At 39.0% G+C, this 25,407-nt stretch overlaps 15 protein-coding genes across 15 annotated transcripts; 8 read left to right on the top strand and 7 right to left on the bottom strand. All coding sequences in view use genetic code 12, as the record gives it.

Moving 5' to 3' along the window:
• Positions 1-95: 95 nt before the first annotated feature.
• Positions 96-1,199, top strand: SPAPADRAFT_59424 (uncharacterized protein; the record flags this gene model as incomplete). The annotated part of the gene is made up of 1 exon (XM_007373534.1): positions 96-1,199. The coding sequence occupies one exon, from the start codon at positions 207-209 to the stop codon at positions 1,134-1,136; it is 930 nt and encodes a 309-aa protein (XP_007373596.1).
• A 787-nt stretch (positions 1,200-1,986) lies between these two features.
• SPAPADRAFT_59423 (uncharacterized protein) lies at positions 1,987-2,490 on the bottom strand (the record flags this gene model as incomplete). Its single annotated transcript, XM_007373533.1, has 1 exon — positions 1,987-2,490. One exon carries the CDS (start codon positions 2,330-2,332, stop codon positions 2,138-2,140), a length of 195 nt encoding a protein of 64 aa, XP_007373595.1.
• A 99-nt stretch (positions 2,491-2,589) lies between these two features.
• URA2 (bifunctional carbamoylphosphate synthetase/aspartate transcarbamylase) lies at positions 2,590-9,243 on the top strand (the record flags this gene model as incomplete). The annotated part of the gene is made up of 1 exon (XM_007373532.1): positions 2,590-9,243. The coding sequence occupies one exon, from the start codon at positions 2,590-2,592 to the stop codon at positions 9,241-9,243; it is 6,654 nt and encodes a 2,217-aa protein (XP_007373594.1).
• A 167-nt stretch (positions 9,244-9,410) lies between these two features.
• SPT10 (Spt10p) lies at positions 9,411-11,045 on the bottom strand (the record flags this gene model as incomplete). Its single annotated transcript, XM_007373531.1, has 1 exon — positions 9,411-11,045. The coding sequence occupies one exon, from the start codon at positions 11,043-11,045 to the stop codon at positions 9,411-9,413; it is 1,635 nt and encodes a 544-aa protein (XP_007373593.1).
• Positions 11,046-11,386: 341 nt separating this feature from the next.
• Positions 11,387-13,077, top strand: SPAPADRAFT_65199 (uncharacterized protein; the record flags this gene model as incomplete). The annotated part of the gene is made up of 1 exon (XM_007373529.1): positions 11,387-13,077. One exon carries the CDS (start codon positions 11,593-11,595, stop codon positions 12,115-12,117), a length of 525 nt encoding a protein of 174 aa, XP_007373591.1.
• On the bottom strand, positions 11,840-13,063 carry SPAPADRAFT_59421 (uncharacterized protein; the record flags this gene model as incomplete). The annotated part of the gene is made up of 1 exon (XM_007373530.1): positions 11,840-13,063. One exon carries the CDS (start codon positions 13,018-13,020, stop codon positions 12,337-12,339), a length of 684 nt encoding a protein of 227 aa, XP_007373592.1.
• A 211-nt stretch (positions 13,078-13,288) lies between the features above and the next one.
• On the top strand, positions 13,289-14,487 carry SPAPADRAFT_148353 (uncharacterized protein; the record flags this gene model as incomplete). The annotated part of the gene is made up of 2 exons (XM_007373528.1): positions 13,289-13,403; positions 13,471-14,487. The coding sequence occupies 2 exons, from the start codon at positions 13,367-13,369 to the stop codon at positions 14,430-14,432; spliced, it is 999 nt and encodes a 332-aa protein (XP_007373590.1).
• Positions 14,488-15,043: 556 nt separating this feature from the next.
• SPAPADRAFT_134440 (glycosyltransferase family 15 protein) lies at positions 15,044-16,561 on the top strand (the record flags this gene model as incomplete). The annotated part of the gene is made up of 1 exon (XM_007373527.1): positions 15,044-16,561. One exon carries the CDS (start codon positions 15,044-15,046, stop codon positions 16,559-16,561), a length of 1,518 nt encoding a protein of 505 aa, XP_007373589.1.
• Positions 16,562-16,629: 68 nt separating this feature from the next.
• Positions 16,630-17,096, bottom strand: HHF22 (histone; the record flags this gene model as incomplete). The annotated part of the gene is made up of 1 exon (XM_007373526.1): positions 16,630-17,096. The coding sequence occupies one exon, from the start codon at positions 17,039-17,041 to the stop codon at positions 16,730-16,732; it is 312 nt and encodes a 103-aa protein (XP_007373588.1).
• Positions 17,097-17,881: 785 nt separating this feature from the next.
• On the top strand, positions 17,882-18,310 carry HHT2 (histone; the record flags this gene model as incomplete). The annotated part of the gene is made up of 1 exon (XM_007373525.1): positions 17,882-18,310. A coding segment is annotated over one exon (412 nt), but the record flags the coding sequence as incomplete, so codon positions are not given.
• Positions 18,311-18,491: 181 nt separating this feature from the next.
• SIW14 (putative tyrosine protein phosphatase) lies at positions 18,492-19,977 on the bottom strand (the record flags this gene model as incomplete). Its single annotated transcript, XM_007373523.1, has 1 exon — positions 18,492-19,977. The coding sequence occupies one exon, from the start codon at positions 19,829-19,831 to the stop codon at positions 18,953-18,955; it is 879 nt and encodes a 292-aa protein (XP_007373585.1).
• SPAPADRAFT_133363 (uncharacterized protein) lies at positions 18,510-18,938 on the top strand (the record flags this gene model as incomplete). Its single annotated transcript, XM_007373524.1, has 1 exon — positions 18,510-18,938. One exon carries the CDS (start codon positions 18,510-18,512, stop codon positions 18,936-18,938), a length of 429 nt encoding a protein of 142 aa, XP_007373586.1.
• A 153-nt stretch (positions 19,978-20,130) lies between the features above and the next one.
• On the top strand, positions 20,131-22,284 carry SPAPADRAFT_134197 (rRNA-binding ribosome biosynthesis protein; the record flags this gene model as incomplete). Its single annotated transcript, XM_007373522.1, has 1 exon — positions 20,131-22,284. One exon carries the CDS (start codon positions 20,131-20,133, stop codon positions 22,282-22,284), a length of 2,154 nt encoding a protein of 717 aa, XP_007373584.1.
• On the bottom strand, positions 21,616-22,653 carry SPAPADRAFT_148334 (uncharacterized protein; the record flags this gene model as incomplete). Its single annotated transcript, XM_007373521.1, has 2 exons — positions 21,616-22,546; positions 22,607-22,653. The coding sequence occupies 2 exons, from the start codon at positions 22,607-22,609 to the stop codon at positions 22,334-22,336; spliced, it is 216 nt and encodes a 71-aa protein (XP_007373583.1).
• Positions 22,654-22,836: 183 nt separating this feature from the next.
• ARO10 (phenylpyruvate decarboxylase) lies at positions 22,837-24,741 on the bottom strand (the record flags this gene model as incomplete). Its single annotated transcript, XM_007373520.1, has 1 exon — positions 22,837-24,741. One exon carries the CDS (start codon positions 24,739-24,741, stop codon positions 22,837-22,839), a length of 1,905 nt encoding a protein of 634 aa, XP_007373582.1.
• Between the last annotated feature and the right edge of the window lie 666 nt (positions 24,742-25,407).

Here is a 25,407-nt window from a genome sequence, read left to right as displayed (position 1 = left end):
CCCCCAACCGAAGCGGCACAAGTCCCACCACGATCGATCGTAAAAAAATTTCTTTTTTTTTTTGTTTTGGATCCGAGAACAGTAGTTATTCCGAGATCATGAATTTTTGTTGACACTAAAAATAGCCCGTGTTTCCAATATAAATTTGTAGAAAAGCCTCCGAATTTTCAGCTTCTCAGATTTATAGATCATCGAATAGCTTTACTATGAAATTCCTTTCTGTTTTGGCTGCTTCTGTTGCCTTGGCTTCTGCATCCAATGTCTCTAAATACAATGCTCTTAAGAATATGATGAAGAGAGAAGACGCGTGCAGTGGAAGTTGTATTGAGATGCAAAACACTGTCGACACATGTTATCCTAATGATTCTGACGATGACGATCCAACTGTTCTTGCTTGTGTTTGTGGTCTCGACGATACTTTCTACGATCAATTAAGTGACTGTGCCCAGAACTGTCAACATATTAGTGCCGAAGCTAGCAGAGAGTTTGGTGGCCAACTTGACCCTGCCAGTTTGAGAAAGTTTTATTGTAATCAAGCTGCTCAAGCCTCTGCCGGTGACATCCCAACTGGCGCTAATGGAGACCAAGATTATCCAGCTGCTACTGATGAAGCCACTTTTGCTGGTGAAGATTCTGGTGATGACTCGGGCAACGGCTATTTCTCTGCTGCTGCCACTGGCATTTACACTGATGCTAATGCTGGCTCTGATAGCAATGCTGGTGGCAGATGGGCTACTGCTTACACCAGTGGTGGCACTGTTATTCTTACCTACATCCAAAACTCCATTGCTACTGATGCAAATGTCGCTGAAATTGCCCCTACCCAGTCTGTTTCCAAGTCTGCATCCAAGTCCGATATCAAACAAACCACTGCTGCTGCTGCTGCTCAAAGTGAACAATCTACTATTGCTTCCTCCTCCACCGAACAACCAAAGAGTGAATCAAGCATTACTACTACCTCTGCTGCTTCTGCTTCCAAGACTGAACAAAGCAGCAGTACCACCACTGCCCAAAGTAGTTCCAAGGAGCAAACTTCATCCAAGACCGAATCTACTTCTGCTGAAACCAAGACTACTAACGGTGCGGAAACTGTGGGTGTTTCTTTGATTTCGTTAATGGCTATTGCATTACTTTAATTTATAGAGTTATAGAGTTATAGATAGAATTAATTTTGTTTATTGTTAATATCTTCAGCTGTATCTATACAGTCTATTCGTAGTAGAAAGCAAGATGGGCAGATAGTTCTGCCGGTGGCAAATAAATATTGCAATTTAATTTTTAGTTGGTTGCAATTTTAGCAATATTTTTTCGAAAATACTTCAAAACTGTCTTGGCAGAAATAGCACAGCTGAAAGATAAACAGATGGGAGTGGCGATGAAATGGCGATGAAATGCTTATTATTTAGGTATTGCGACATTCAAAACAAGAGACGTGAGATATACCTACATTACTGTGAAAAGTTGTCGAACAGAAAATTCAATTTGCAAAAACTAATTTGACTATGTAGGGGCCAGCATTAAACAAAAACCCTAAATTTTTAAGCGCGGTTAAGTATCTACTGGCATATGCTAGGGCATTGACGTAAACGTATTTCTTTGTGATGGCATTGTTTGGTTTCTTTTGCAGCTCATCTCGTTCAATTGTCCAGCAATCCAGCTAGTTACACAATATTACGCCTATTCTATTTTTCAAGAAAAACTTTTAAACTATCGCGGCAAATTCAAAATTTTTTGTCCAGTTGGTGCCCTCGAAACTAACATTTACGAGGGTGGTTTTGAAAAGTGCCGTTACATACAAAGTTTGTCTTAACTATGTATGCACGTCCAGTGACGTGAGTGAAAAATTTTTTTCTCGAGGGGGAGGCGATCTCGGAATTGGACAAAGATTTTTTTTTAAAGACTCATCTCTCAAAACTACTACGGCTTAACCAGGTATAAATAGAGTTGGAAAGTACGTAACTTTTTCACCATACATTATTTATCATTATTTTATTTTCTTTTATTTTCCCTTTTTCTTTCTTTCTTTCTCTCTTCTTCTCCTTCTCCTCTCTCTTTCTCAACAATTATCAATTCCCGTGTATAATTGCAACCACAAGCTTCAGTTGACTACACAAGAGAAGGTATGTTCTGACCGGAATCAGAGCCAGACCCGGTGCTGGTGCCACGCACCATCACGTTCTGATCTGAAATTTAAAGTCTGAAAAACTGGAACTGCTAATTGTTGAGAGAAAGAGATAATTGTAATGTAATGAATATCGAGTTGTATTGCCACCCAACTACTTGCTGAGATGAGATGAGCATTTGCCCTTGGATTGTCCGACACTTCTGACATTTTCTATCCTATTAAGGAAATCGAGGTTTTGGGTTAAGCGCGATGATCCTTTTTTTTTTTCCGCGATGCCTGAAAAAAAAAATGTCACCAGTGGGAATCTCAAGAACTTACCAGACACTTTCCCAACATATACAGACCAGTGCTAGCATTTGCTGTTGAACCCTGTTACTAACTCATCCATTAGCTTATTTATAAAAGGTACTACTTTAAATCCTCCCCCAATTTAAATCAATACCCCCTTTATTTTTGTTGCAAACATGGTTCAAATTGTATCTGCCCCAATTTCTCCACCAATGGAATCAACCGGTGACCGTTTAATGACATTGGAAACCCACGACGGGTTCGCCATCCAAGGTTACTCCTTCGGTGCTGAAGTTGCCACCGCCGGTGAAGTCGTTTTCCAAACCGGTATGGTTGGTTACCCTGAAAGTATCACCGATCCTTCCTACGAGGGCCAAATCTTGGTGATCACTTACCCTTTGGTTGGTAATTACGGTGTCCCAGACTTGAAGTTAATGGACGATGATTACGAACCAAGCTTACCTAAATACTTTGAAAGCAACAGAATCCACATTGCCGGTTTGGTTGTTGCCCACTACACTGAAGAATACTCCCACTACTTGGCCAAGTCCAGTTTGGGTCAATGGTTGAAGAGAGAAGGTATTCCTGCTATCTACGGTGTTGATACCAGAGCTGTCACCAAGAGATTGAGAGAAAAGGGTTCCACTTTAGGTAGATTGTGTTTGCTGAAGCCTGACTTGAAGTCCCAACAAATCTTGGCCGACTGTAACCAACACGACTGGAAGCAATTCTTTGAAGTTCCTGAATACGATGATCCAAATGTGAAGAACTTGGTTGCTAAGGTGTCTACTTCCAAGCCAGTGTTGTACACTCCAAAAGACGGTGCTAAGTTGGGTAAGAACGGCAAGCCAATCAGAATTGTCGCTGTTGACGTTGGTATGAAGTACAACCAAATTAGATGTTTTGTTAGAAGAGGCGTTGAGTTATTAGTTGTTCCATGGGACTATGATTTCACCAAGGAAGAATATGATGGGTTATTCATTTCCAATGGTCCTGGTGATCCAGCTGTTATGCATGATACCGTTGAAAGATTATCCAAGGTTTTGGCTGAAGCCAAGACCCCAGTGTTTGGTATCTGTTTGGGTCATCAATTGATGGCCAGAGCTTCCGGTGCTTCTACTATCAAGTTGAAATTCGGTAACCGTGGTCACAATATCCCATGTACTTCCACTATTTCTGGCCGTTGTTACATCACTTCTCAAAACCATGGTTATGCTGTTGATACTGCCACTTTAACTCCAGGCTGGAAGGAATTATTTGTCAATGCCAATGATGGTTCCAACGAAGGTGTCTACCATGAAACCAAGCCATTCTTCTCCGTCCAATTCCATCCAGAATCTACCCCAGGTCCAAGAGATACCGAATTCTTGTTTGATGTTTTCATTGACTCTGTTATCGATTACAACAAGACCGGTGTCTACAAACAAGTTGCCTTCCCAGGTGGTGTTCTTGCTGAAAACAGAGCTGCTCATCCAAAGGTTGATGTCAAGAAGGTTTTGGTTTTGGGTTCCGGTGGGTTATCCATTGGTCAAGCTGGTGAATTCGATTACTCTGGTTCTCAAGCCATTAAGGCATTGAAGGAAGAAGGTATCTACACTGTTTTAATCAACCCTAATATTGCCACTATTCAAACCTCCAAGGGTTTAGCTGACAAGGTTTACTTTTTACCAGTTACCCCAGAATTCGTTAGAAAGGTTATCCAACACGAACGTCCAGATGGTATCTACTGTACCTTCGGTGGTCAAACTGCTTTGAGTGTTGGTATTGCATTGAAGGATGAATTTGAAGGCCTTGGTGTCAAGGTCTTGGGTACTCCAATCGACACTATTATCACTACTGAAGACAGAGAATTGTTCGCCAATGCCATGGCTGAAATTAATGAAAAGTGTGCCAAGTCCGAAGCCGTCAACAATGTCCAAGAAGCTATCCAAGCCGCCAACAATATTGGTTATCCATTGATTGTCAGAGCTGCTTATGCTCTTGGTGGGTTAGGTTCTGGTTTTGCTGACAACGAAGAAGAATTGGTCAGTTTGTGTAACAAGGCATTTGCCACTTCTCCACAAGTTTTAGTCGAAAGATCCATGAAGGGTTGGAAGGAAGTTGAATATGAAGTTGTCCGTGATGCCTTTGACAACTGTATTACTGTTTGTAACATGGAAAACTTTGATCCTTTGGGTATCCACACTGGTGACTCTATTGTTGTTGCTCCTTCCCAAACCTTGAGTGATGAAGATTACAATATGTTGAGAACCACTGCTGTCAATGTTATCAGACACTTGGGTGTTGTTGGTGAATGTAACATTCAATATGCCTTGAACCCATTCTCCAAGGAATACTGTATTATTGAAGTCAATGCTAGATTGTCCAGATCTTCTGCTTTAGCTTCCAAGGCCACTGGTTATCCATTAGCTTACACTGCTGCCAAGTTGGGTTTGAACATCCCATTGAACGAGATCAAGAACTCTGTCACCAAGTCCACCTGTTCTTGTTTCGAGCCATCCTTAGATTACGTTGTTGTCAAGATTCCTCGTTGGGATTTGAAGAAGTTCACCAGAGTTTCTGCTTTGCTTTCCTCCTCCATGAAGTCCGTTGGTGAAGTCATGTCTATTGGTAGAACATTTGAAGAAGCTATCCAAAAGGCTATTAGATCTGTCGACTACCAAAACTTGGGTTTCAACAAGACTGCTGCTTTAATGTCGATTGATATTGATCAAGAATTACAAACCCCATCTGACCAACGTTTGTTTGCTATTGCTAATGCCTTGAGTGACGGTTACTCAGTTGACAAGGTCTGGAAGTTGACCAACATCGACAAGTGGTTTTTGAACAAGTTAGACGGTTTAATCAAGTTTGGTGAATTGATTGCTTCATTTGGCCAAAAGGAAAAGTTGCCATTGCCAATCTTGAGACAAGCTAAGCAATTAGGGTTTGAAGATCGTCAAATTGCCAAGTTCTTGGACTCTAACGAAATGGCCATCCGTAGATTGAGAAAGGATAACGGCATCATCCCATTCGTCAAACAAATTGATACTGTTGCTGCCGAATTCCCTGCCTTCACTAACTACTTGTACGTCACTTACAATGCTGACAGTTCTGATGTGGTCTTTGACGAACACGGGGTTATTGTCTTGGGTTCTGGTGTTTACAGAATTGGTTCTTCAGTTGAATTCGATTGGTGTGCCGTCAGAGCTATCAGAACTTTACGTGAAAACGGTACCAAAACTATTATGATCAACTACAACCCAGAAACTGTGTCTACTGATTATGATGAAGCTGACAGATTATACTTTGAAACTATCAACTTGGAAAGAGTCTTGGATATCTACGACTTGGAACAAAGTGCCGGTGTTATCATCTCTATGGGTGGTCAAACTTCAAACAACATTGCTTTGCCATTGCACCGTCAAAACGTTAAGATCTTGGGTACCTCCCCAGAAATGATCGATTCTGCTGAAAACAGATACAAGTTCTCCAGAATGTTGGATAAAATCGGTGTTGATCAACCAGCTTGGAAGGAATTGACTTCTATTGAAGAAGCTGAAGAATTTGCTGAAAAAGTGTCTTACCCAGTGTTGGTCCGTCCTTCCTATGTCTTGTCTGGTGCTGCTATGAACACTGTCTACTCCAAGGATGATTTGGCTTCTTACTTGGGTCAAGCTGTTGACGTTTCTCCAGATTACCCAGTTGTTATCACCAAGTATATTGAAAACGCCAAGGAAATTGAAATGGATGCTGTTGCCAAGGATGGTAAGATGATCATGCATGTTGTTTCTGAACACGTTGAAAACGCTGGTGTTCACTCTGGTGATGCTACTTTGATTGTCCCACCACAAGATTTAGACCCTGAAACTGTCAGAAGAATTGTTGAAGCCACTGCCAAGATCGGTAAAGCTTTGGACATCACTGGTCCTTACAACATTCAATTCATTGCCAAAGATAACGAAATCAAGGTTATTGAATGTAATGTCAGAGCTTCCAGATCTTTCCCATTCATCTCCAAGGTTGTTGGTACTGATTTGATTGAAATGGCCACCAAGGCTATCATGGATATGCCAGTGACTCCATACCCTGGTGAAAAGTTGCCTGAAGATTACTGTGCTGTCAAGGTTCCACAATTCTCCTTCTCAAGATTAGCCGGTGCTGATCCTGTCTTGGGGGTTGAAATGGCCTCTACTGGTGAAGTTGCTACTTTTGGTAGAAACAAGTATGAAGCTTACTTGAAGTCTTTGATCTCCACTGGGTTCAAATTGCCAAAGAAGAACATCTTGTTCTCCATTGGTTCTTACAAGGAAAAGCAAGAATTATTACCATCCATTGCTAAATTGCACGAATTGGGTTTCAAGATTTTTGCTACTGCTGGTACTGCTGATTTCCTCAAGGAACACAACATTCCTGTCCACTACTTGGAAGTTTTAGGTAAGGAAGAAGACCAAAAGTCTGAATACTCCTTGACTCAACATTTGGCCAACAACTTGATTGATTTGTATGTCAATTTACCATCATCCAACAGATTCCGTCGTCCAGCTTCTTACATGTCCAAGGGTTATGAATCTCGTCGTATGGCTGTTGATTATGCTGTCCCATTGGTCACTAACGTCAAGTGTGCTAAATTGTTGGTTGAAGCCATGGCCAGAAAGATTCCATTAGAAGTTTCTAACCGTGATGCTCAAACTTCTCACGGTACTGCTATCTTACCAGGTTTAGTCGACATTACTTCCTTCACCACTTCCTTTGATGAATTTAGCACTACCACCAAGAAGGCCTTGGCTGCTGGTTTCACTTTCAACTCATTCTTGCCTCACACTCAAGAAGGTGCCACCGTTACTGACTTCACCAGTCTTGTTGATGCTATTGACAGTGCTGGTTCTGGTGCTTACACCGACTACTCAGTTTCTATTGCTGCTACTGACAACAATGCTCAATCTGTTGCCGATGCTGCTGAATTAGCTGGTGGATTATACTTGCCATTCCAAGACTTGTCCAACTCTCACATTTCTGCCATCACTGCCCACTTTGCCAACTGGCCAACTACCAAGCCAATTGTCACTGATGCCAAGACTACTGACTTAGCCAGTGTGTTATTGTTGGCTTCCTTACATAACAGAAGTGTCCATGTTACTGGTGTCTTATCTCAAGAAGACTTGGAATTGATCAAGATGGTCAAGAACAAGGGATTACTGGTTACTTGTGATGTTGCTGTTCTTGCTTTGTTCTTGTCTAGAGACGAATTGGACTATGCATTCTTGCCAACCAAGAAGGATCAAGAATACTTGTGGGAAAACTTGGCTGACATTGACTGTTTCACTATTGGTGTCTTGCCATACTTGGTTGCCAAGGCTACTGGTAAGGCTGCTACTGCCGGTGTTGGTATTGCCGAAACCATTCCATTGTTATTGTCTGCTGTTAAAGATGGTAAGTTGACCATTGCTGATATCATTTCCAAGTTCCATGATGAACCATGTCAAATCTTTAAGATTCCAAAGCAAGAGGCCCAAGTTGAAATTGATTTAGACAGATTTGCTGTAATTGAAGACGCTTCCTACCCAGAGTTTATTAACAAGTTGAGATTAAGAGGTGCTATTGAAAGAGTTAACTTGCACGGTGAAACTTCTGTGTTGGACGGTAAGGTTTTGGTTGATAGTACCATTGGTAAGAATGAAGTTATTCCACGTAATAGATTTGCTTCAATTACTTCAGCTAGCATTCCACAATCGCCAACTCTTGGTCAAAAGTCAAGATTGGCTTCCTTCACATCCGACATCCGTCGTCCTTCCTTGCTCAGAGAAACTCCAACTCCACAACCAGAGTTTGAAAGATTGGGTGCCGAATTGGTTTCCCAACCAGTTGCTGGTTCCTTAGGTGAAATCGCTGCTTTGAGTGACTACATTAGAAAGAACAACAACACTTTCTTGAGAAACTCACTCTTGTCTGTTAAGGACATCACCAGATCTGACTTGCATGCTTTGTTTGCTGTTGCCCAAGAAATGAGACTTGCTGTTGAAAGACAAGGTGTCTTGGATCTCTTACAAGGAAGAGTTCTTGCTACTATGTTCTACGAACCATCCACTAGAACTTCCACTTCCTTTGACGCTGCTATGCAAAGATTAGGTGGTAGAGTTGTTTCTGTTGATTCTATCTCCAGTTCCGTCAAGAAGGGTGAAACTTTACAAGATACCATCAGAACTTTAGCTTGTTACTCCGATGCTATTGTGTTGAGACATCCATCTAGTGACTCTGCTGACATTGCTGCCAAATACTCTCCAGTTCCAATAATCAATGCCGGTAATGGTTCCAGAGAACACCCAACTCAAGCATTATTAGACTTGTTCACCATCAGAGAAGAATTGGGTACTGTCAATGGTATCACTGTTACCTTCATGGGTGACTTGAAGTACGGTAGACCAGTCCACTCCTTATGTCACTTGTTACGTCATTACAATGTCAGAGTCCAATTAGTCTCTCCTAAGGAATTGGCTATCCCAGAAGATATTAGAAACTTCTTGATTGAAAACAAGATGTTGAAACTCGAATCTGAAGTGTTGACCAAGGAAATCATTGCCAAGTCTGATGTATTGTACTGTACCAGAGTCCAAGAAGAAAGATTCGAAGACAGAGAACAATACTTGAGATTGAAGGACACTTATATCGTCGACAACAAGATCTTGAGCGATGCCAAGCAACACATGTGCATCATGCATCCATTGCCAAGAACTAACGAGATTAGAGAAGAAGTTGATTTCGATCAAAGAGCTGCATACTTTAGACAAATGAGACATGGTTTGTTTATCAGAATGGCTATCTTAGCCATGGTTATTGGTGTTGAATTTTAAGAGACATCTGTTCATAGTTTGATTTTTAAATAAAAGCTGGTAGTTTTGATGATGTTTATTGGTTGGTCAATTACTTTCGGGGGAAATCATGTTGATTACAAATTGGTAACTTAGTCAGCTATTAGCTTTATTATATATATATTTAGTTGCAAAAAATTTAACGTTTATTAATTATCATCTTTTATAAACATATTTGCTTCTGATTCTTCTTCGTGTCGCGAGGATTTTCGATTACTTTGTCGTTCATGCTCGTCTTCATTAGCTTGTATTAATGCTCTAGCAATTTCAATTTCGTCACCATTGCCATGGTCATAGGAACTTACTTGTGGATCAACCGGTATATCATCCTCGTTATTTCGCTTACTGTATTCATGGTAATCGTACTCTTGATAATCGGCATCATTGGCGACTGCAGCAGCAGCAACTTCCGCATATGTCTGCACATGTCTATTCTGCTGTTGGTCCAGATGCTGATGTTGCTGTTGTCTTTCCTTTTGCATTCGTTGTTGTTGATTCCGTTGTGCTTCTTCAACAACGGCAATCAAATTATCATCCAACCCAGCCAACTCATGACTTAATAAGTCATCATGACGATTCGAGGGGAGGTTGTGTAATTGTGCTGCGGCAACCATGGCTTCCACTTCATCTTGAGCTGCTCGTGATCTCATCAAGTTTCGAGATTGGTTAGAGTACACCTTGTTGATACGATGACGAGTGACTGTGGCCGATGGTTGTCCCGTAGACATCTTCTTCGGTATTCCTCGTTTAACCATTGCTATTTCACGAGTTGGGTCACGACATTCAGGGCAGTTCTTGATTGCGGTAGCAACTGTATCTTTGATTCTCACCCAATGGTACTTTTCCGTGACTAGCGAAGTGGTCTTGTTAATCCCACCATGGTTCTGCATGTGTAAGTCAGTACATATTTGTAATTGACGTACAGGATCACCCACAACTTCTCTTCCCTTGAGCATTAATTTCCCATCTTCTAAATTGTAATGGGAAGCCGAACTACGCAATCTTGACTTTTCCAGTCGATCGGCCATGGCAGGGTATCGTCCTGTTTCCAAGTAAAACTTGATCTTGTCAAACCGGTAAGCACCAACAGTTGGATCAGTGGCACTCACCAAGTCACGACCATAAATCACAGCATCGACGGGATGTTCGTGTCCTTTCAACACCCCAGCGCTCTTAATTCTTCCGATTCTTTTAAAGTTTAATGATTCCCAAAGTTTACGTGCGGCCACATTGGTTTCAAATACTAAATTAAACATACAGTAACTGTACCCCAACCTTGGCGCCCACTGTAAGAAACAATCAGTCAAGGTTCTACCAATCCCTTTGCCTCTGATACCAGCATTAACCAAGAACTGGGCACTACAAATGTGTGAACATCTACCTGGATAATTTGGCTTGATGGAGAACGTTCCCAAACATTCCTTTTCCCATTGTCGTGGCGGTCCGTCTAAACTTGGAGAATCCCCCAACACCATAACGGCAGCAAATGACCCGAACCAGTACTGTTGAAATTGTTCAATGTGTAATGTGTCGAAAAAGGGCAAGGTATCACCACGTTCGATTTCCATATTAAACTCATCACACAAAAATGCAAGAAGGCCAGGGGGTAACTCGTTTGGTGAATGAATAGGATATATCGTAGCGGTGGTTTCCCCGTCCTTAAGCAACACGGTATATCTGTCTAAGATAGATACACTAGGGTTAAATTCTGCTAGTGGAGATGACGTAGAATCACCGGTGGTTCGATACTGCGGAGTCTGTAATACATCATCGAATTCAGGCATGATGAATGTATGTATGATATGACAGGTTTTTAGGTTTTGGCTGCAAGTGTGTACACTGTATACTGTTAGGGTATATCTAGGAATGTAAACAACTGATTTGTTTTGAATTATCAAAAAAAAATTTTTTTTTCTTTGTCACTTTAATAAATGTCGCCAGATGAGAAATTATATGTCGCGAGAGACATTAGGGTGTGCTACCATGTGAGCTTTGTAGTTCGTAAGTATTGTGGTAGGTCACAAATGCAACGGAATAAACCAATAACAGAGCTTACTGTATATGAAGGTACTATGATGAATGTGTATACCGTTCGTTGTAACTATAAACATTGACAAAATTTGCCAAATGTATGAATATATTCTTGTGCGTGCTTGTATTGGCTAGAAAGAAGATTACGCCAAAGTTATCAAAGCTATGGCAGCTAGATTTACAAAAGGTGTAAAAGTCTTTGTCCACGACATAGATAGAATTTGAATTATTGAGATCTAATGAAATTAATTAGAGCATGACCGTCAAAGCAGAGCAATTGGATAAACTGACTGCGGTGCCATGTCCAGGAAAGTGTCTCATGAAATCATTGAATATAAACTGTGCTTGGTTTCGTTTGTTGTATTTGCCATTTTCCTTGGTGTGCTTTTTTGGTTTAATTATGATCGTGGTATTCGCAGAAATGGCGGATTTGAAAGTTTAGGGGAAATAAGTTTGGATGAAGCAGGTACAGATGAGATTGGTTCTGATATAATCGTTAGCTGTGTTGTCAAAAGTGGCACATTTTCGTTGGCCAGAGTCAAGACGTTTTTCGATCAAGTGGTATTTGAAAGAATAACTCTAGGTTGTATTCCAGGAAGAAGAAATTATGTTAAGGTACCAGATGGTGAGGAAGAAGCTACATTATTTGGTAATCATAATAAAGAATTTCAAGATGATTCTAGTTTGAATAAACACACATTTCATGATGAAGCAGTCGGTTTAAAACACACTGGTCAGCGAGATCCGGATGTACTCGACGAAAGACTTTTCGATATTGAATCGGATAATGATGTTCCTGAAGTGGCTCGCGAGGAGCACTATTAATTTTGAAACACTTATTGTCGTTATGTAAATAGCTAGAGTAGTCTAATATTAATCGTATCTTCTCGTTGTATTAGCAAAGCAAACATGCTAAATCTATGTATAATGTCTAAACTATCAAACTGAATGCCAATGCTACCACATGAGCTTCCTGTATAAATCCTTTCTTGGTATAAGTTTTAGCCACTAATGCTGCAGAGTGCCAAGGAATATAGCAAAAGATCACTGCAAATCCTTACCAAACATATAAGCACCAACTAATTTGTCATGACCTTTCAACACAGCAACATGCTTTACATAACCAATTCTTTCAAATCCCAAAGAATCCCAAATCTTTAGACTGGCCGCGTTTGTTTCAAATACTAAATTAAACACGGAATAAACGTATCCTAACTTAGGTGCAATTTCCAAATACTTCTTCCCCAATTCTTTACCCAAGCCTAATCCTCTCTTGTTGTGATTCACGACGAATCCAGCATTACATACGTGAGAGCAACGACCGATATAATTTGGTTTAATGTAGAAGTTTCCAAGGAAAACCTTTTCCCATTGATCAACTGAATAATCGCCCTGTTTCAATTCGTCCACACTAGAAAAGGTGTCACCATCAAGAAGAACAGCCACGAAATGCAAGAACCAATATTTGGTGAATTCCTCACCATGTAACGGATTATGATGCGGATAAGTTAGTCCTTCATCTACAATGAAGTTAAACTCGTTTTCAATCACTTGGATCAAGTTTGGTGGTAATTGGTGATGATCATGTATAGGGAACAATGTGACTTTATGCAGTGGATCTTTAGTTAAAGCAAATTGGATTGGTGTTGTGAACTGGGGGGTATTTTCAAATTTATGATCGGCAAAAGGCAAATCCTTGACTGTATCGTATGGAGTGGGTACAGTCATGTCTCTCTAGCTATATATCTATAGGAATTTACGACAACGGTGTAGTATTTCACAACTATATAAATAGTGGAGAAACTGACTAACAGGAAAAAAATCCAAACTCGGCCACCGGGTGCTTGATCCCGCGTCGGACCAACAATCACATCCCCTCCTGCATATAAACAACACTCATCAGTTTCTTGTTTGTGGGTTACCCGGATGTTTATTTCTACCGTGTGGCTTTCCCAAAGTTTCAAAAGTTCCGGTTTTCTCGTCCGGAGTAAAAACTAGAAGACTTAGCTTTACAACAATCCAGAAACATTTACCAGTAATAGTAGAAAGAGATAGCTATTTGTATGGATATAACATGGAAGACCCTAAACGAAACACACTTATGTCAGATTGTATGTATCTATATCTTGTTTGATCAATAACAAAAGGCTTGAATAACGTACTAACATTTTCTCCAAGCATTGACGAAACGAGACAAAAAGAGACAACAAATCTCATCCCGTTTGAACAAACTTGAACTCACGTTCAGAAACGATCGGGATATATTTTATAGAAACCTGTTGCATGAACTTCAGACCAAACTCGCGACATTACAGCAGGGCACCAATGATGAATTCATGAATCGACGTATTGAGTTGGAAGAAGTACGTGATTACGAATTGACCAAACTTCGATTATGGGAGGAGTATCAGGTGAAACGAATAGAAACAGAATACAACGAAGATTTAGCCCGGGCTAAGGAGAACCATGACAAAATGATCAAACTAATCAAAGAGAAGTTGTACGACAAGCTAGAAGTTCAGATCAAACAACTTAAAGAAGACAAGATGTTGTTGAATTTAGTCAACGGGAACCTGTGGAACGACTCAAATTCAATTTCCAAAGCTACAGCATTAGGTGATGCTGGGTTTACTGTCAGTGATAGACGATCATTAAGAAAACGAGAGATTTCCACACGGTTCACCACGGGCGAGGCCGACGACTTGTCGGATGGTGGGAATGCATCTTCAACTGCCAATGGATACAACGGCTATACTTCTGCCGGCAAAAGAAGACGATTATATGCCACACGATATTCCTCCAATGACGAAATGTCGTCTAGTATAGCGAGTGCAAGCACATCTGCCGTACCTATTCGTAAAAACGGAGCTGGTGCTATCAATGGAGCAACAAGCAACGGTCATGGTGGAATAAGTAGTGGGTACGAGTCAAACCTCAGTGATAAGGATTACGATACGTTGAATAATCTTATTATGCAGAATGAAGACGGGGGTGCATCTCTCATATTAGTGGATAAAGTTCCAAACAAGCCTCAAACTCGAGGTTCGAATAAACAGTTTATGGGGCCGCAGGGGTTGAAGACGGAAGAACTAAATGAGGATTTAATGTTGTTGAGGAATGCCATTGTAAAGAAGGAATAGTAATTTTGTAATTGTTTTGTATTATTAGTAAAAATAAACGAATATAGCAAGTGAAACGGTAAATTAATTAAGGCGGCACTACCCATGTGCGTGCGTGTGTATGTGTGAGAGTGTGGGAAGATTTGCTTAAAAAATAATGGGTGCCCATTGTTTAGATTAGATCTGGTAAAATTAATATAACCAGTGCTGAATCCAAGACAAAGCAATGTTTTTACCAGAACTATCTAGGGAAAGGAAAAAAAAAGGTTACACGGGATTAACCAATACCGAGGTGAAACAAACTCTCAGGGCACCAAACTTGCAGCAGGTTTAGGGGAATAAGGAAAGGCGCATGAGCCAAATTAATACGAAAAAGAAAAATGAACACCAATGAAGAAATTAAGTTGACTCCTTTTCTTAGTCCTCTGGATTACACACTACAATCAAATGAAATAGACAGCGAAGAAGAAGACGACATGAATAAAAGAACATTTCCTACAGGCACTGCCCGATCACGTCCTCTTATGCGTGTACTATTAAAAATGAGCCAGTTTAAGGTACCTATTTATAAATCTGTGTCAATAAATCTTTGGCTTGTGATTGTACTTTTAACAACGTGTATTATACGATATATGAATCCAAATTATTTATTTTATAATCCTGATCCATTCTGGACCAAGTTCCAGTTGAAAGAAGAACCCCATATAGAATCAGGAAAGATTAGTCAACAAGATATATCTTCCAGAGTCGACGAACCGTTTCAATATGGATGCACAGTTCCTAATACAGATCAACCACGAGCCAATGCTGCATTAGTCATGCTAGCGAGAAATTCCGAGATCAAAGATGTAATCACATCCATGCAATCCATGGAACGACACTTCAACCAGTGGTATAACTATCCTTGGGTGTTTCTAAATGATGAACAGTTCACTACTGAGTTTAAGCAAGCTGTCAGGAAACACACTAAATCTGAAGTTGAGTTTGGAGTTATTGAACCAGAAGTATGGGATTTCCCTAAAGATGTTGATCGTGATGAAATCAAAGAGTACATTACCAAGCAAGGAGATCGAGGAATTCTCTACGGTAATATGGAATCATACCATAAAATGTGTCGATTCTACTCGGGACAGTTCTACCAACATGATCTAATCAAGAATCGAGAATGGTATTGGCGAGTTGAGCCAAATGTGGAATTTTACTGTGATTTAACCTATGATCCATTCATCGAAATGGAGAAACGTGGGAAGAAGTATGGATTTAATGTTATGCTTAATGAATTGTATTATACTGTTCCTGGTTTATTTCGAGAAATAAAATCGTTTATTAAAGAGCAAAACATACAGGTTAAGAACGCTTGGCGGTTATTCATCCATGATTCGAAATGGACCACGGGAGCAAACCAGGATGAATATGATGGGATATTCATCAGACCACATATTCTCAAAGAAATAGAAGAAAATGTTGTGCTTGACAAGTTCTTAGCAATTAAGGACAAGAAAGATGAAGATGTCAAGAAATTTAACCCCACACTCATTCACAAGCTATTCTCAAAAGCTACCCAACTCCCGGCCCTTCATGAAGATAGAATGGACAGGGAGGACTACAATCTTTGCCATTTCTGGTCGAATTTTGAAATTGCTAGGCCTGATATTTTCACTTCAGAAGTGTATCAGAAACTATTCAAATATTTAGATTCCACAGGTGGATTCTATAAGGAAAGATGGGGAGATGCACCGATTCATTCATTGGCCATTGGTATGATGCTAGATTTGAAAGAAATACACTATTTCCGAGACATAGGGTATCGTCATTCCAACTTTATTCATTGTCCGAGAAACTCACCAAAGAACCAGTTGGAATATGTCCCTAGCGATACATACCAAGGAAACAAGAAAGACAAGCACTGGTTGTTTCCAGATAAACCAAGGAAGTTTGGTGCCGGGTGTAGATGTAGATGTCCTAGACAGAGATATACAGATACTGAAGATGGAGGAGATTCATGTATGCCTCAATGGAAGAAGCACACTGATGATAATTTCAGAGTGTTTCGTCAGGTTGATACTGATGAACTTGAAAACAATATTAAAATTAGAGTTGACAAGTATTTAGCCGATGGGGGTGTATTAGGGGAAAAGTTCTTTTACTAGTTTATAGAATATACCTGCATTCTTGCTTGCAAATTGTTCTAATACAAATTGCTACAAATAACAACATTCACTAATAATTGTATTTATTACTAATATACACATTGAAATAAACGCTAAAAATACATAAGATGAACCAAAGGTTTGATGAATACTTGTTCAACAAATCGATTAACCACCGAAACCATACAAAGTTCTACCTTGTCTCTTTAAGGCGTAAACAACATCCAAAGAGGTAACAGTCTTTCTCTTGGCGTGTTCGGTATAAGTGACGGCATCTCTGATAACGTTTTCCAAGAATTGTTTCAAGACAACTCTGACTTCTTCGTAAATCAAAGCAGAAATACGCTTAACACCACCTCTTCTGGCCAATCTTCTGATAGCTGGCTTGGTAATACCTTGAATGTTGTCTCTCAAGATCTTTCTGTGTCTCTTGGCACCACCCTTTCCTAAACCTTTTCCACCTTTTCCTCTACCGGACATTGTTGATTATTATTTGATTAAGTTGTTATAAAAGAAAGTTGTAATAACTAATCCTGATAAGAAAAATAAAAAAAACTAGAATGCAAATTATCAGAGAATCTAAGTTATATTTATAAATTTTCTATTCCTCAGATTTGAAATTAAAAAGTGGTGTCTTTGTGGCCCATGTTTTGTTTTGCCCCATAAAAGCGTTGATTATTTGTTTGTTTTGATGCGTCGTTGCAAACTGTGACGGGAATTTCGCATCCAATTTTACATTTTAGCGCACGCGCTTGTTAGGGGAATTTTATTTTTTGTGGCTTTTACAATGAAAAAAACACCAAAATTGATGCTTTTCTCAGGTATACAAATTACGCATAGATGCGAGTATTTTGTAGTATTGTAAATAAAGCACTTTTTGTCGAGCTTTTCGATTCTCGTGTGTGCGAAAAAGAACATATTTAGTCTTGCAAGCGTAAATGTGAGCACACTAGCACTAATAACTTATACTGAGGCATGCCCAAATGTACGCAAACTTTCTTCTGTGCCCCTGAAAAGACACTAAAAATCCGATCGTGCTGAAAAATATCACCGCAAAAACGAAATTTACCCGTAGCTAGGACACGCACAAACAAAGAAATCCGCGAAGATCTTCATACGAGTTTCGCTTTTGTTATTATTTCTCACGGCGCATACCAAACAATCCCCCCGCGAAGAATCAATTTTATGTTTGTTTACCAAACAACAAATTCGTGACGCTTGGAACCATCTGTCAAATATTTTATATAAATTAACCTGATTTCCATTTTATATCCGGTTTTAGATTTCGTTCTTTTCTTCTTATCATCTAACATTTAACAAAATGGCCAGAACTAAACAAACAGCAAGAAAGTCTACCGGTGGTAAAGCCCCAAGAAAGCAATTAGCTTCCAAGGCTGCCAGAAAGTCCGCCCCATCTACTGGTGGTGTCAAGAAGCCTCACAGATATAAGCCAGGTACCGTTGCTTTAAGAGAAATTAGAAGATTCCAAAAGTCTACTGAATTATTGATCAGAAAGTTGCCATTCCAAAGATTGGTTAGAGAAATCGCTCAAGATTTCAAGACTGATTTAAGATTCCAATCTTCTGCTATTGGTGCTTTACAAGAATCCGTTGAAGCTTACTTGGTTTCCTTATTCGAAGACACTAACTTGTGTGCTATTCACGCCAAGAGAGTTACTATCCAAAAGAAGGATATCCAATTAGCTAGAAGATTAAGAGGTGAAAGATCTTAGATGGGTCTTTAGGGATTGTTTAATTCGTTTATGTATATTAGTTTTGATATCATTCAAATAAATATTGTATTTTAGTGAAAGCTTATACGTAGTCGTTTGTTTACATTTAATTTTTTTTTTTTTTGCAACACTTTTCCTGTCTGTAAGGAATTTCATTTGCTCCATATTTTCACTCCCTAAGCAAACCAGTTTTCTTTTACTTGACTACAGAAGGCAATGTCTAATCCACAATCAATCATTGATACAGTTGACCAATGGTCATCAACTCCTATCCCTGCATTAGTATTTGGAGGTCTGTTACTTCTAAAAGGAGCATTTCCTGCTGTAACCCATACTGTATCTGGCTCTGGAGGAGGAGGAGTGAAAGTAAAGACAGCAGTTATTAAGCCTACCAGAGTATCATGTTTGGGATTCGGAGCTGCTAATTTGTTAGGTGCATGGATAATGTACGACGGAGAACCAGTCAATGGTGCTGGGTTCAATTTCGCCTGGTCAACCCTTTACTTGATAGTCAATGGAGGTGCCAGTATCAAGAGTATATTTAGAGGTAAAGTAAGCCCAGCGGCTTTAAGCATATTAGCACTTGGAAACAGTTCCATATACGGACGTAAATTCTTTTGGTCAAAGGAAGGTCCTTTGCAATAGATTTTCTATAAACTTTAGTTATCCCATTTCAACGGGAGAAGGTTGTATTGTTGGCAATATTTGATTGCTTCTGTATCATCATATAGTTCAATAAATTGTTGATCCATTGGTCTTTCCTTGGGAGCAGCGAATTTCCTATACTCGTCAAATATGATTGTAAGAGACCAGTTTTGTAATCTTCGTATGACACCAACTAGACACCCAGTACGATGTTTTCCTCGGTTACAATGGATGAGAATGGGTTGATTTTCCGGGTTGAGTACTATGCGAATGGCTTCTGTGATTAAGTCGGATGATATTTTCACAAATGGTTCTTTGTTCCCTGACATTCCGAGTTGGAATAATTTGATGTTTTCATGGGATAGGAACTCTGTGTGTAACTGAGGATACTCCTCTGGAATCAAACATAGTATCGATTTTAACTTTAACGTTTTTATGAATGAAAAATTGTTGGGCTGTGGAAACGAACTTCGATAGATCGTATTTATAATAGGAGCAAAGTTTTCTGGTGGAGTTAATGGTTGGTCCATGTCCATAGTTTTCTCATACTCGAGCTGTAACTTCTTTTGAAGATTGACATCAAGTTTGTCGTCTATATCCTCTTCATACTTCGGAGCATCCTCTTCTTCTTCTGTAGTGGTAGTATTAACCCCTTCTTCTTCCATTTTTAACTGTTCGATCCGTGATCGTATCAAGTTGTTATCCTGTTGCAATTTATGATTAAGAATTTCTGAATATCGCGGAGTAATCTCTTGCAATAGGCTATTCTGGGATGAGGCCTTCAGTTCTGGGATATACGAAGGGGACTTGCTTCTTGGAGATACATCATTACCGGAATAATACTCTGGTATTTCTTCATCCATTTGAAATGGATCGTCCGTATAGTTAACCATGTGAAATTTGGAAGAATCTATTGGATGGCGGATATGTCAATTACTGGTTTATTTTTGTGCGAATCCAACAAATTTATCTTAGGTTATGCTTTTGTATGTTTGATTAATCACTAATATGATATCTTTCTATGTGCTAAAGGGTGACTAGTGGATGTTGTATAGCGTCCACGGAAGTGCTTGAAATAGCGAGTCATTTTCCGCGCGTTGATATTGGACCATGGTCGTGCGCATGTAGAATACATTTTTCAGTACTTCCGATGAGCAGGTAATCCTAAGCTTTGCTTACAACAACACACATCATGGCCAGACAAGTCAAGAGAAAGAGTCACAATCGTGGCGACCATGTGGTTGATTTGACTAAACGAACCAAACATGGTCGTGCTCAAATGAGAACTGTTACTCGTACTGCAGCTAGAAAGCCTCGGGATCATCAAGAACCGGAACAAGAAGAGATCGAATCTTCAGAAGAAGAGCCAGAAGTTGAAGAAGAGCAAGAAGAAGAGTTTGATAAGGGACAAGTCTATAATGCTCTTTTGACTTTGTTAAAGTCTGATCATAAGGAACATAAACCTAAGAAACGAGTAGCTGAACAATCAACTGAAGAACAAGTTGAAGAAGAAGAAGAAGAAGAAGATAACGTAGCTGGAATTAACATGGAAGAGGAAGAAGAAGATGCAGATGAAGATGTAGATGACCATATTGACTTTGTTGACGAAGACGAAGAATCCCCCAAAGGTTTAAATCAAGACCCATACGAAGTTCATTTTAATCAACCATTGGATGACTATATGGCATCGCAAGAAAAGCTTTGTGTTAAGGAGAATCAGAAATGGAACATTACTGATAAGAAGGTCTTGAATGACTTGTCTTTGACTTCTATGTTGCAAGTTCCTCCCGGTGAATCTGTTTCTAGACCATTATCCAATGTGAATTCCTTGGATGATTACTTGATCAAGAAGAAAGTTTTGGATGCTTATAAACGAGAATATTCCGAGGATTTAACTGACTTGGAATCAACTTTGTTGGAACCAATTTTAAACTATGTTGATGTCAGTTATCAATACAAGCACTTCAAAAACACCCAATATAGAAAATTATACATTTTGCATGCATTAAATCATATTTATAAAACCAGAGATAGAATTTTGAAAAACACAACAAAGTTACACAGCTATAGGGAATCACTCAAGAGCAAAGAAGGAGAGGTTGAAGATGAAGAACCAGAATATCGTGACCAAGGATTCACCAGACCAAAAGTATTAATTCTCTTGCCTACTAGAGAAGCATGTTATGAAGTAGTAGAAACCATGATTCAATTATCGGGTACTGAACAACAGGAAAACAAGAAAAAATTCACTACTCAATTCCATACTCCCGCTGAACCACCAAATAACAAACCTGATGATTTCATAGACGCATTCAAGGGAAACAATAACGATTTCTTTTGCATTGGGATGAAATTCACTCGTAAGTCACTTAAATTGTACTCGTCATTCTATTCATCTGATATTATCTTGGCTTCACCTATTGGATTATCAATGATTTTGGAAAATCCAGATAAGAAGAAACGTCAATATGATTTCATTTCCTCTATTGAAGTATTGATTATTGATCGTGCAAACCAAATTGAAATGCAAAGTTGGGATCACGTCAACACAGTGATGAAATATGTTAATAAAATTCCTAAAGAATTCCATGATGCAGATTTCAGTAGAATTAGAATGTGGTCCATTAACGATCAAGCAAAGTTATTACGTCAAACTTTAGTATTTTCCGAATTTCAAACACCCATGATCAACAATTTAATTTCACATAAATCGTTCAATTTAGCTGGTAAGCTAAAGTTTAAACCAATAATCACTCAAGAAAACAGTATTATGAACTCGATTGGATTGAAAATCAAACAAATCTTTCAAAGATTCGAGAGTCCTAGTCCAATGCTGGACCCAGATTCAAGATTTAAATTCTTCACCAACACAATCTTGCCTTCATTATTAAAGTCATCTTCATACGAAGACGGGATCATGATTTTCATCCCTTCATATTTTGACTATCTTCGTGTTAAATCCCACTTGAAAGCCAACACCAAGTTTAATTTTGCGTCTATTGACGAATACACCTCGCAGTCCAAATTAACCAGAACAAGACAACAATTCACCAGTGGGAAAATCAAGATCTTATTGTACACCGAAAGATTACATTACTTCAGAAGATTTGAAATATCTGGAGTGAAAACATTAGTTATGTTCGGTCTACCATCCAACCCAGTCTTCTACAAGGAGCTCATCCGATTCATTGGGAAATCCGTCTTCAAACAAGAATGTGACTTGGATTTAGCCTTGGTGAAAATCTTGTTCTCGAAATGGGATGCCGTGACATTGGAAAGAATTGTCGGGAACGAAAGAGCACCAGTATTGTGTAATTCCGTCAATGAATCGTATGAATTTAGATAGAACCTTAAATATTATATTAATTACAAACCCCTAAATACCTTTTGTAGATTTACGCCAGCAAAGCGTTAAATGCCATTATGAAGCATCCAATTGCGACATAAGGACTTAATCGTTCACCTATCCTAGCGAACTTGTAGAATACACTCAATAATCCTGTCTTTTGCAGGTTGAACAACTTTGGATATAATTCATGGATATATGTACAGGTACAGATTAATAGTAATATCACTTGTAATAATGACTGAAAGTTGAATAAAGCGGACTATGCATGCGCTGTTAGTAACTTTTTATGATAAAAGAAGTTGATTGACAGTAGACTTACCATTTGCTGATGATATGTGTTGGTTGTAAGAATTGCTGTTGTCTTTCAATTTTTTGTTTGGGTGTATTATTTTTTTTTTTGTTTTCTGAAAATAATGGAATACTGTGCGCTACCAAATATTCAGTCAGGTGCAAAATACTTTATCCATTGCAAACCCTACAATTGGAAAAGAATTAACAACCAAAGTCTAAGATAAATATTTTTCATATATTCTAAACTATAAATATACACTACTTCTTACATAACAGCTTGGAAAATCTTTCAGGAACATCATACTTCCCAGCAATAATTTCATAAAATTGCAAACGAGAATTATTGCTACTCTTATGACCATTGAAATACCCTTCAAACTCATCCACATTCTTCAATGTAACAGAATCATGTCGCATTCTATCTGAGTCACCAAATGTTTCCATCAACTGAGTCCATTTCCAGTGACCATTGATGTCATTGTATGATCTATATGGACCTCTGATTGCTCGTTCAACAGTATACCCGTCATTGTTAATCAAGTAAATCTTTGGCATGTTGGGGAGAACACCTTGATATCTTATAAAGCTTGACAATTCCTGAATTGTCATTTGTGCAGCACCATCCCCTTCAATTAAGATAATACGACGATTAGATCCCATATCGTTAATGGCCATGGTGGCCCCAAAAGTAGCTGGAAGAGCATATCCTATTGATCCATAGAAGTTGGCAGAAAGTAACTGCAAGTTTCGGGGGAATTTAAGATCGGGAAGAGCAAATGAGAATGACATTGTTTCCATGATTAATAAGTCGTTTGGTTTGAGCCAGGTGTTTAAATGGTCAATGATTTTGGTTTGTGGGATAAAGTAGTTGTCGTTGGAGGATTGTTTGTAGATTGCACCAGGAGTAAAGGAGTACATAGGTACTGGTGTATGATTGGCAAACTTGGTAGGATCAAATCTTGAGGTGAGTTCAGATAACAAATCTCCTAATGTAAACAAACGTTCGCCATCCTTTTGCTTAATGTGATATACTTGGTGATTAATTTTGATATAATCTGGATGCACTTCGATAATGTCTTTGATATCAGTAAGGTTTCTCGAATAAGCACCAGTATTAACTTCGTTATGGAAATAGCCCAAAGTAACCAACAAATCAGTTTCATTCTCCAACTGTTGTCTAACACCATCATCAGAAGAACCCTTTCCATGATACACACCAATAAAGTTTTCTCTTGTTTCATCAACATTTCTAGCCATATTGGTGGTAAATAATTTAGCTATACTAGTTGGTAGTAAATCAACAAACTGATCCAATTGTTCCTTGAATCCAAATCTAGAAGTTAAACAATCACTCAATACAGAAGGTTTGGTTGACTTGTACATTTTTTCAAGAATAGTGTCACACACATCATCAAGAACTTCAATGGACTTGGCACTATTCTTATGTTTTGGCTCGGCATTGAATGGATTCATAAACAAAAACACAGAAGGAACTAAAATATCTGAAACATCTGCGGGGACAAACAAGTAACCAGGTCTAGACTCTTGAATAATCTTCTTTAATACCCGATCAATTTTCTCCACATTTAACTCTTGGTCCGTTCCTAATGTTTCTTGAATAACCGACACTCCATTGACCATATTCTTATATACATCATGATTGGGGGAATCAAATGGATTAACACTAGGAACCAAATGGTGATAATTCAAAACTTCAGTTCCATCCTTAGCTTGTTGTGCTTGTTTAGTAGTGGTGACACCAACAATATGCAACACCGGCACGTATTCGGCAAAAGCACCAGCAATACCATTAATAGCCGATAACTCACCAACACCAAAGGTGGTAATCAAACAACTTAACCCACCAATGGTACGAGCATATCCATCTGCAGTATATGCCCCATTTAACTCATTACAACAATTGACAAACTTCATATCCTTGGCGGCAATCAAAGGCGAATACATATGTTCCAACAAGTCAACGTTAAAGTCACCTGGGATACCAAAGATTGACCTAAGTTTAGGGTTAGCTTGTGCTATACGGAGAAATAGATATTCTCCTAGATGTATTTCATTAGGAATTGATACTGGTGAGCATACACCGGAGTTGTTTGGGCTGATGGAGCTTTCTCCATCTTGTATGGTTTCTATAACAGGAGTCATAACGCTTTACTTACCAAAAGACAAATTGGGTAATATTAAACTTGAGGTAATATCTGATGTATTTATAATTGACGAATAATTCGGACAAGATAATTACCCCCCTAATTCGCCTTTCCGTAAAACTGTGATTGTGGTCATATTTTGTCTTTTTTTTTTTTTGTATTTACTTTTTTTGCAGCAAACAAAAATAAATCGAGGGGACACAATTTTTATCGGCTATTGGCGGAGGATAAGAAATTTACCCTATAACCTTTATTGCCTTGCATTGGCAAAAAAAAAGCCCGCTTATTTTTGAAGCAAATGTCTTCATGTATGTATTAATGGTTTTATTGTGATGGAATTGGATTCGGTTGTAATAATTATCGATACGTAACAATCTGTCATCTGGTGATGTCAGGCTGAAGATATTGTAATCCAACGCAAATCTATAGAAGTACAAACAGCCTCCCTATCTTATCGCAACGTCACCTGATAACGACTTTTTTTTCGGTTATATCCATCCTCTGATTACCGATATACTCCCTTATATACCGAATAATGCCAACTAGATTTAGGGATACAATCGGCTATAATTGTATTACCGTGGTATCCATCCCCCTTTGGGACTAGACCGAAGATTAATGCCGTAGGGGAAAACGCGGATAGTCAAGGAATGGTCATGACTAC

Source organism: Spathaspora passalidarum, assembly GCF_000223485.1.
Source record: "Spathaspora passalidarum NRRL Y-27907 unplaced genomic scaffold SPAPAscaffold_2, whole genome shotgun sequence".
Classification (NCBI taxonomy): Eukaryota; Fungi; Ascomycota; class Pichiomycetes; order Serinales; family Debaryomycetaceae; genus Spathaspora; species Spathaspora passalidarum.
This window is presented reverse-complemented; position numbering and strand designations above follow the sequence as displayed.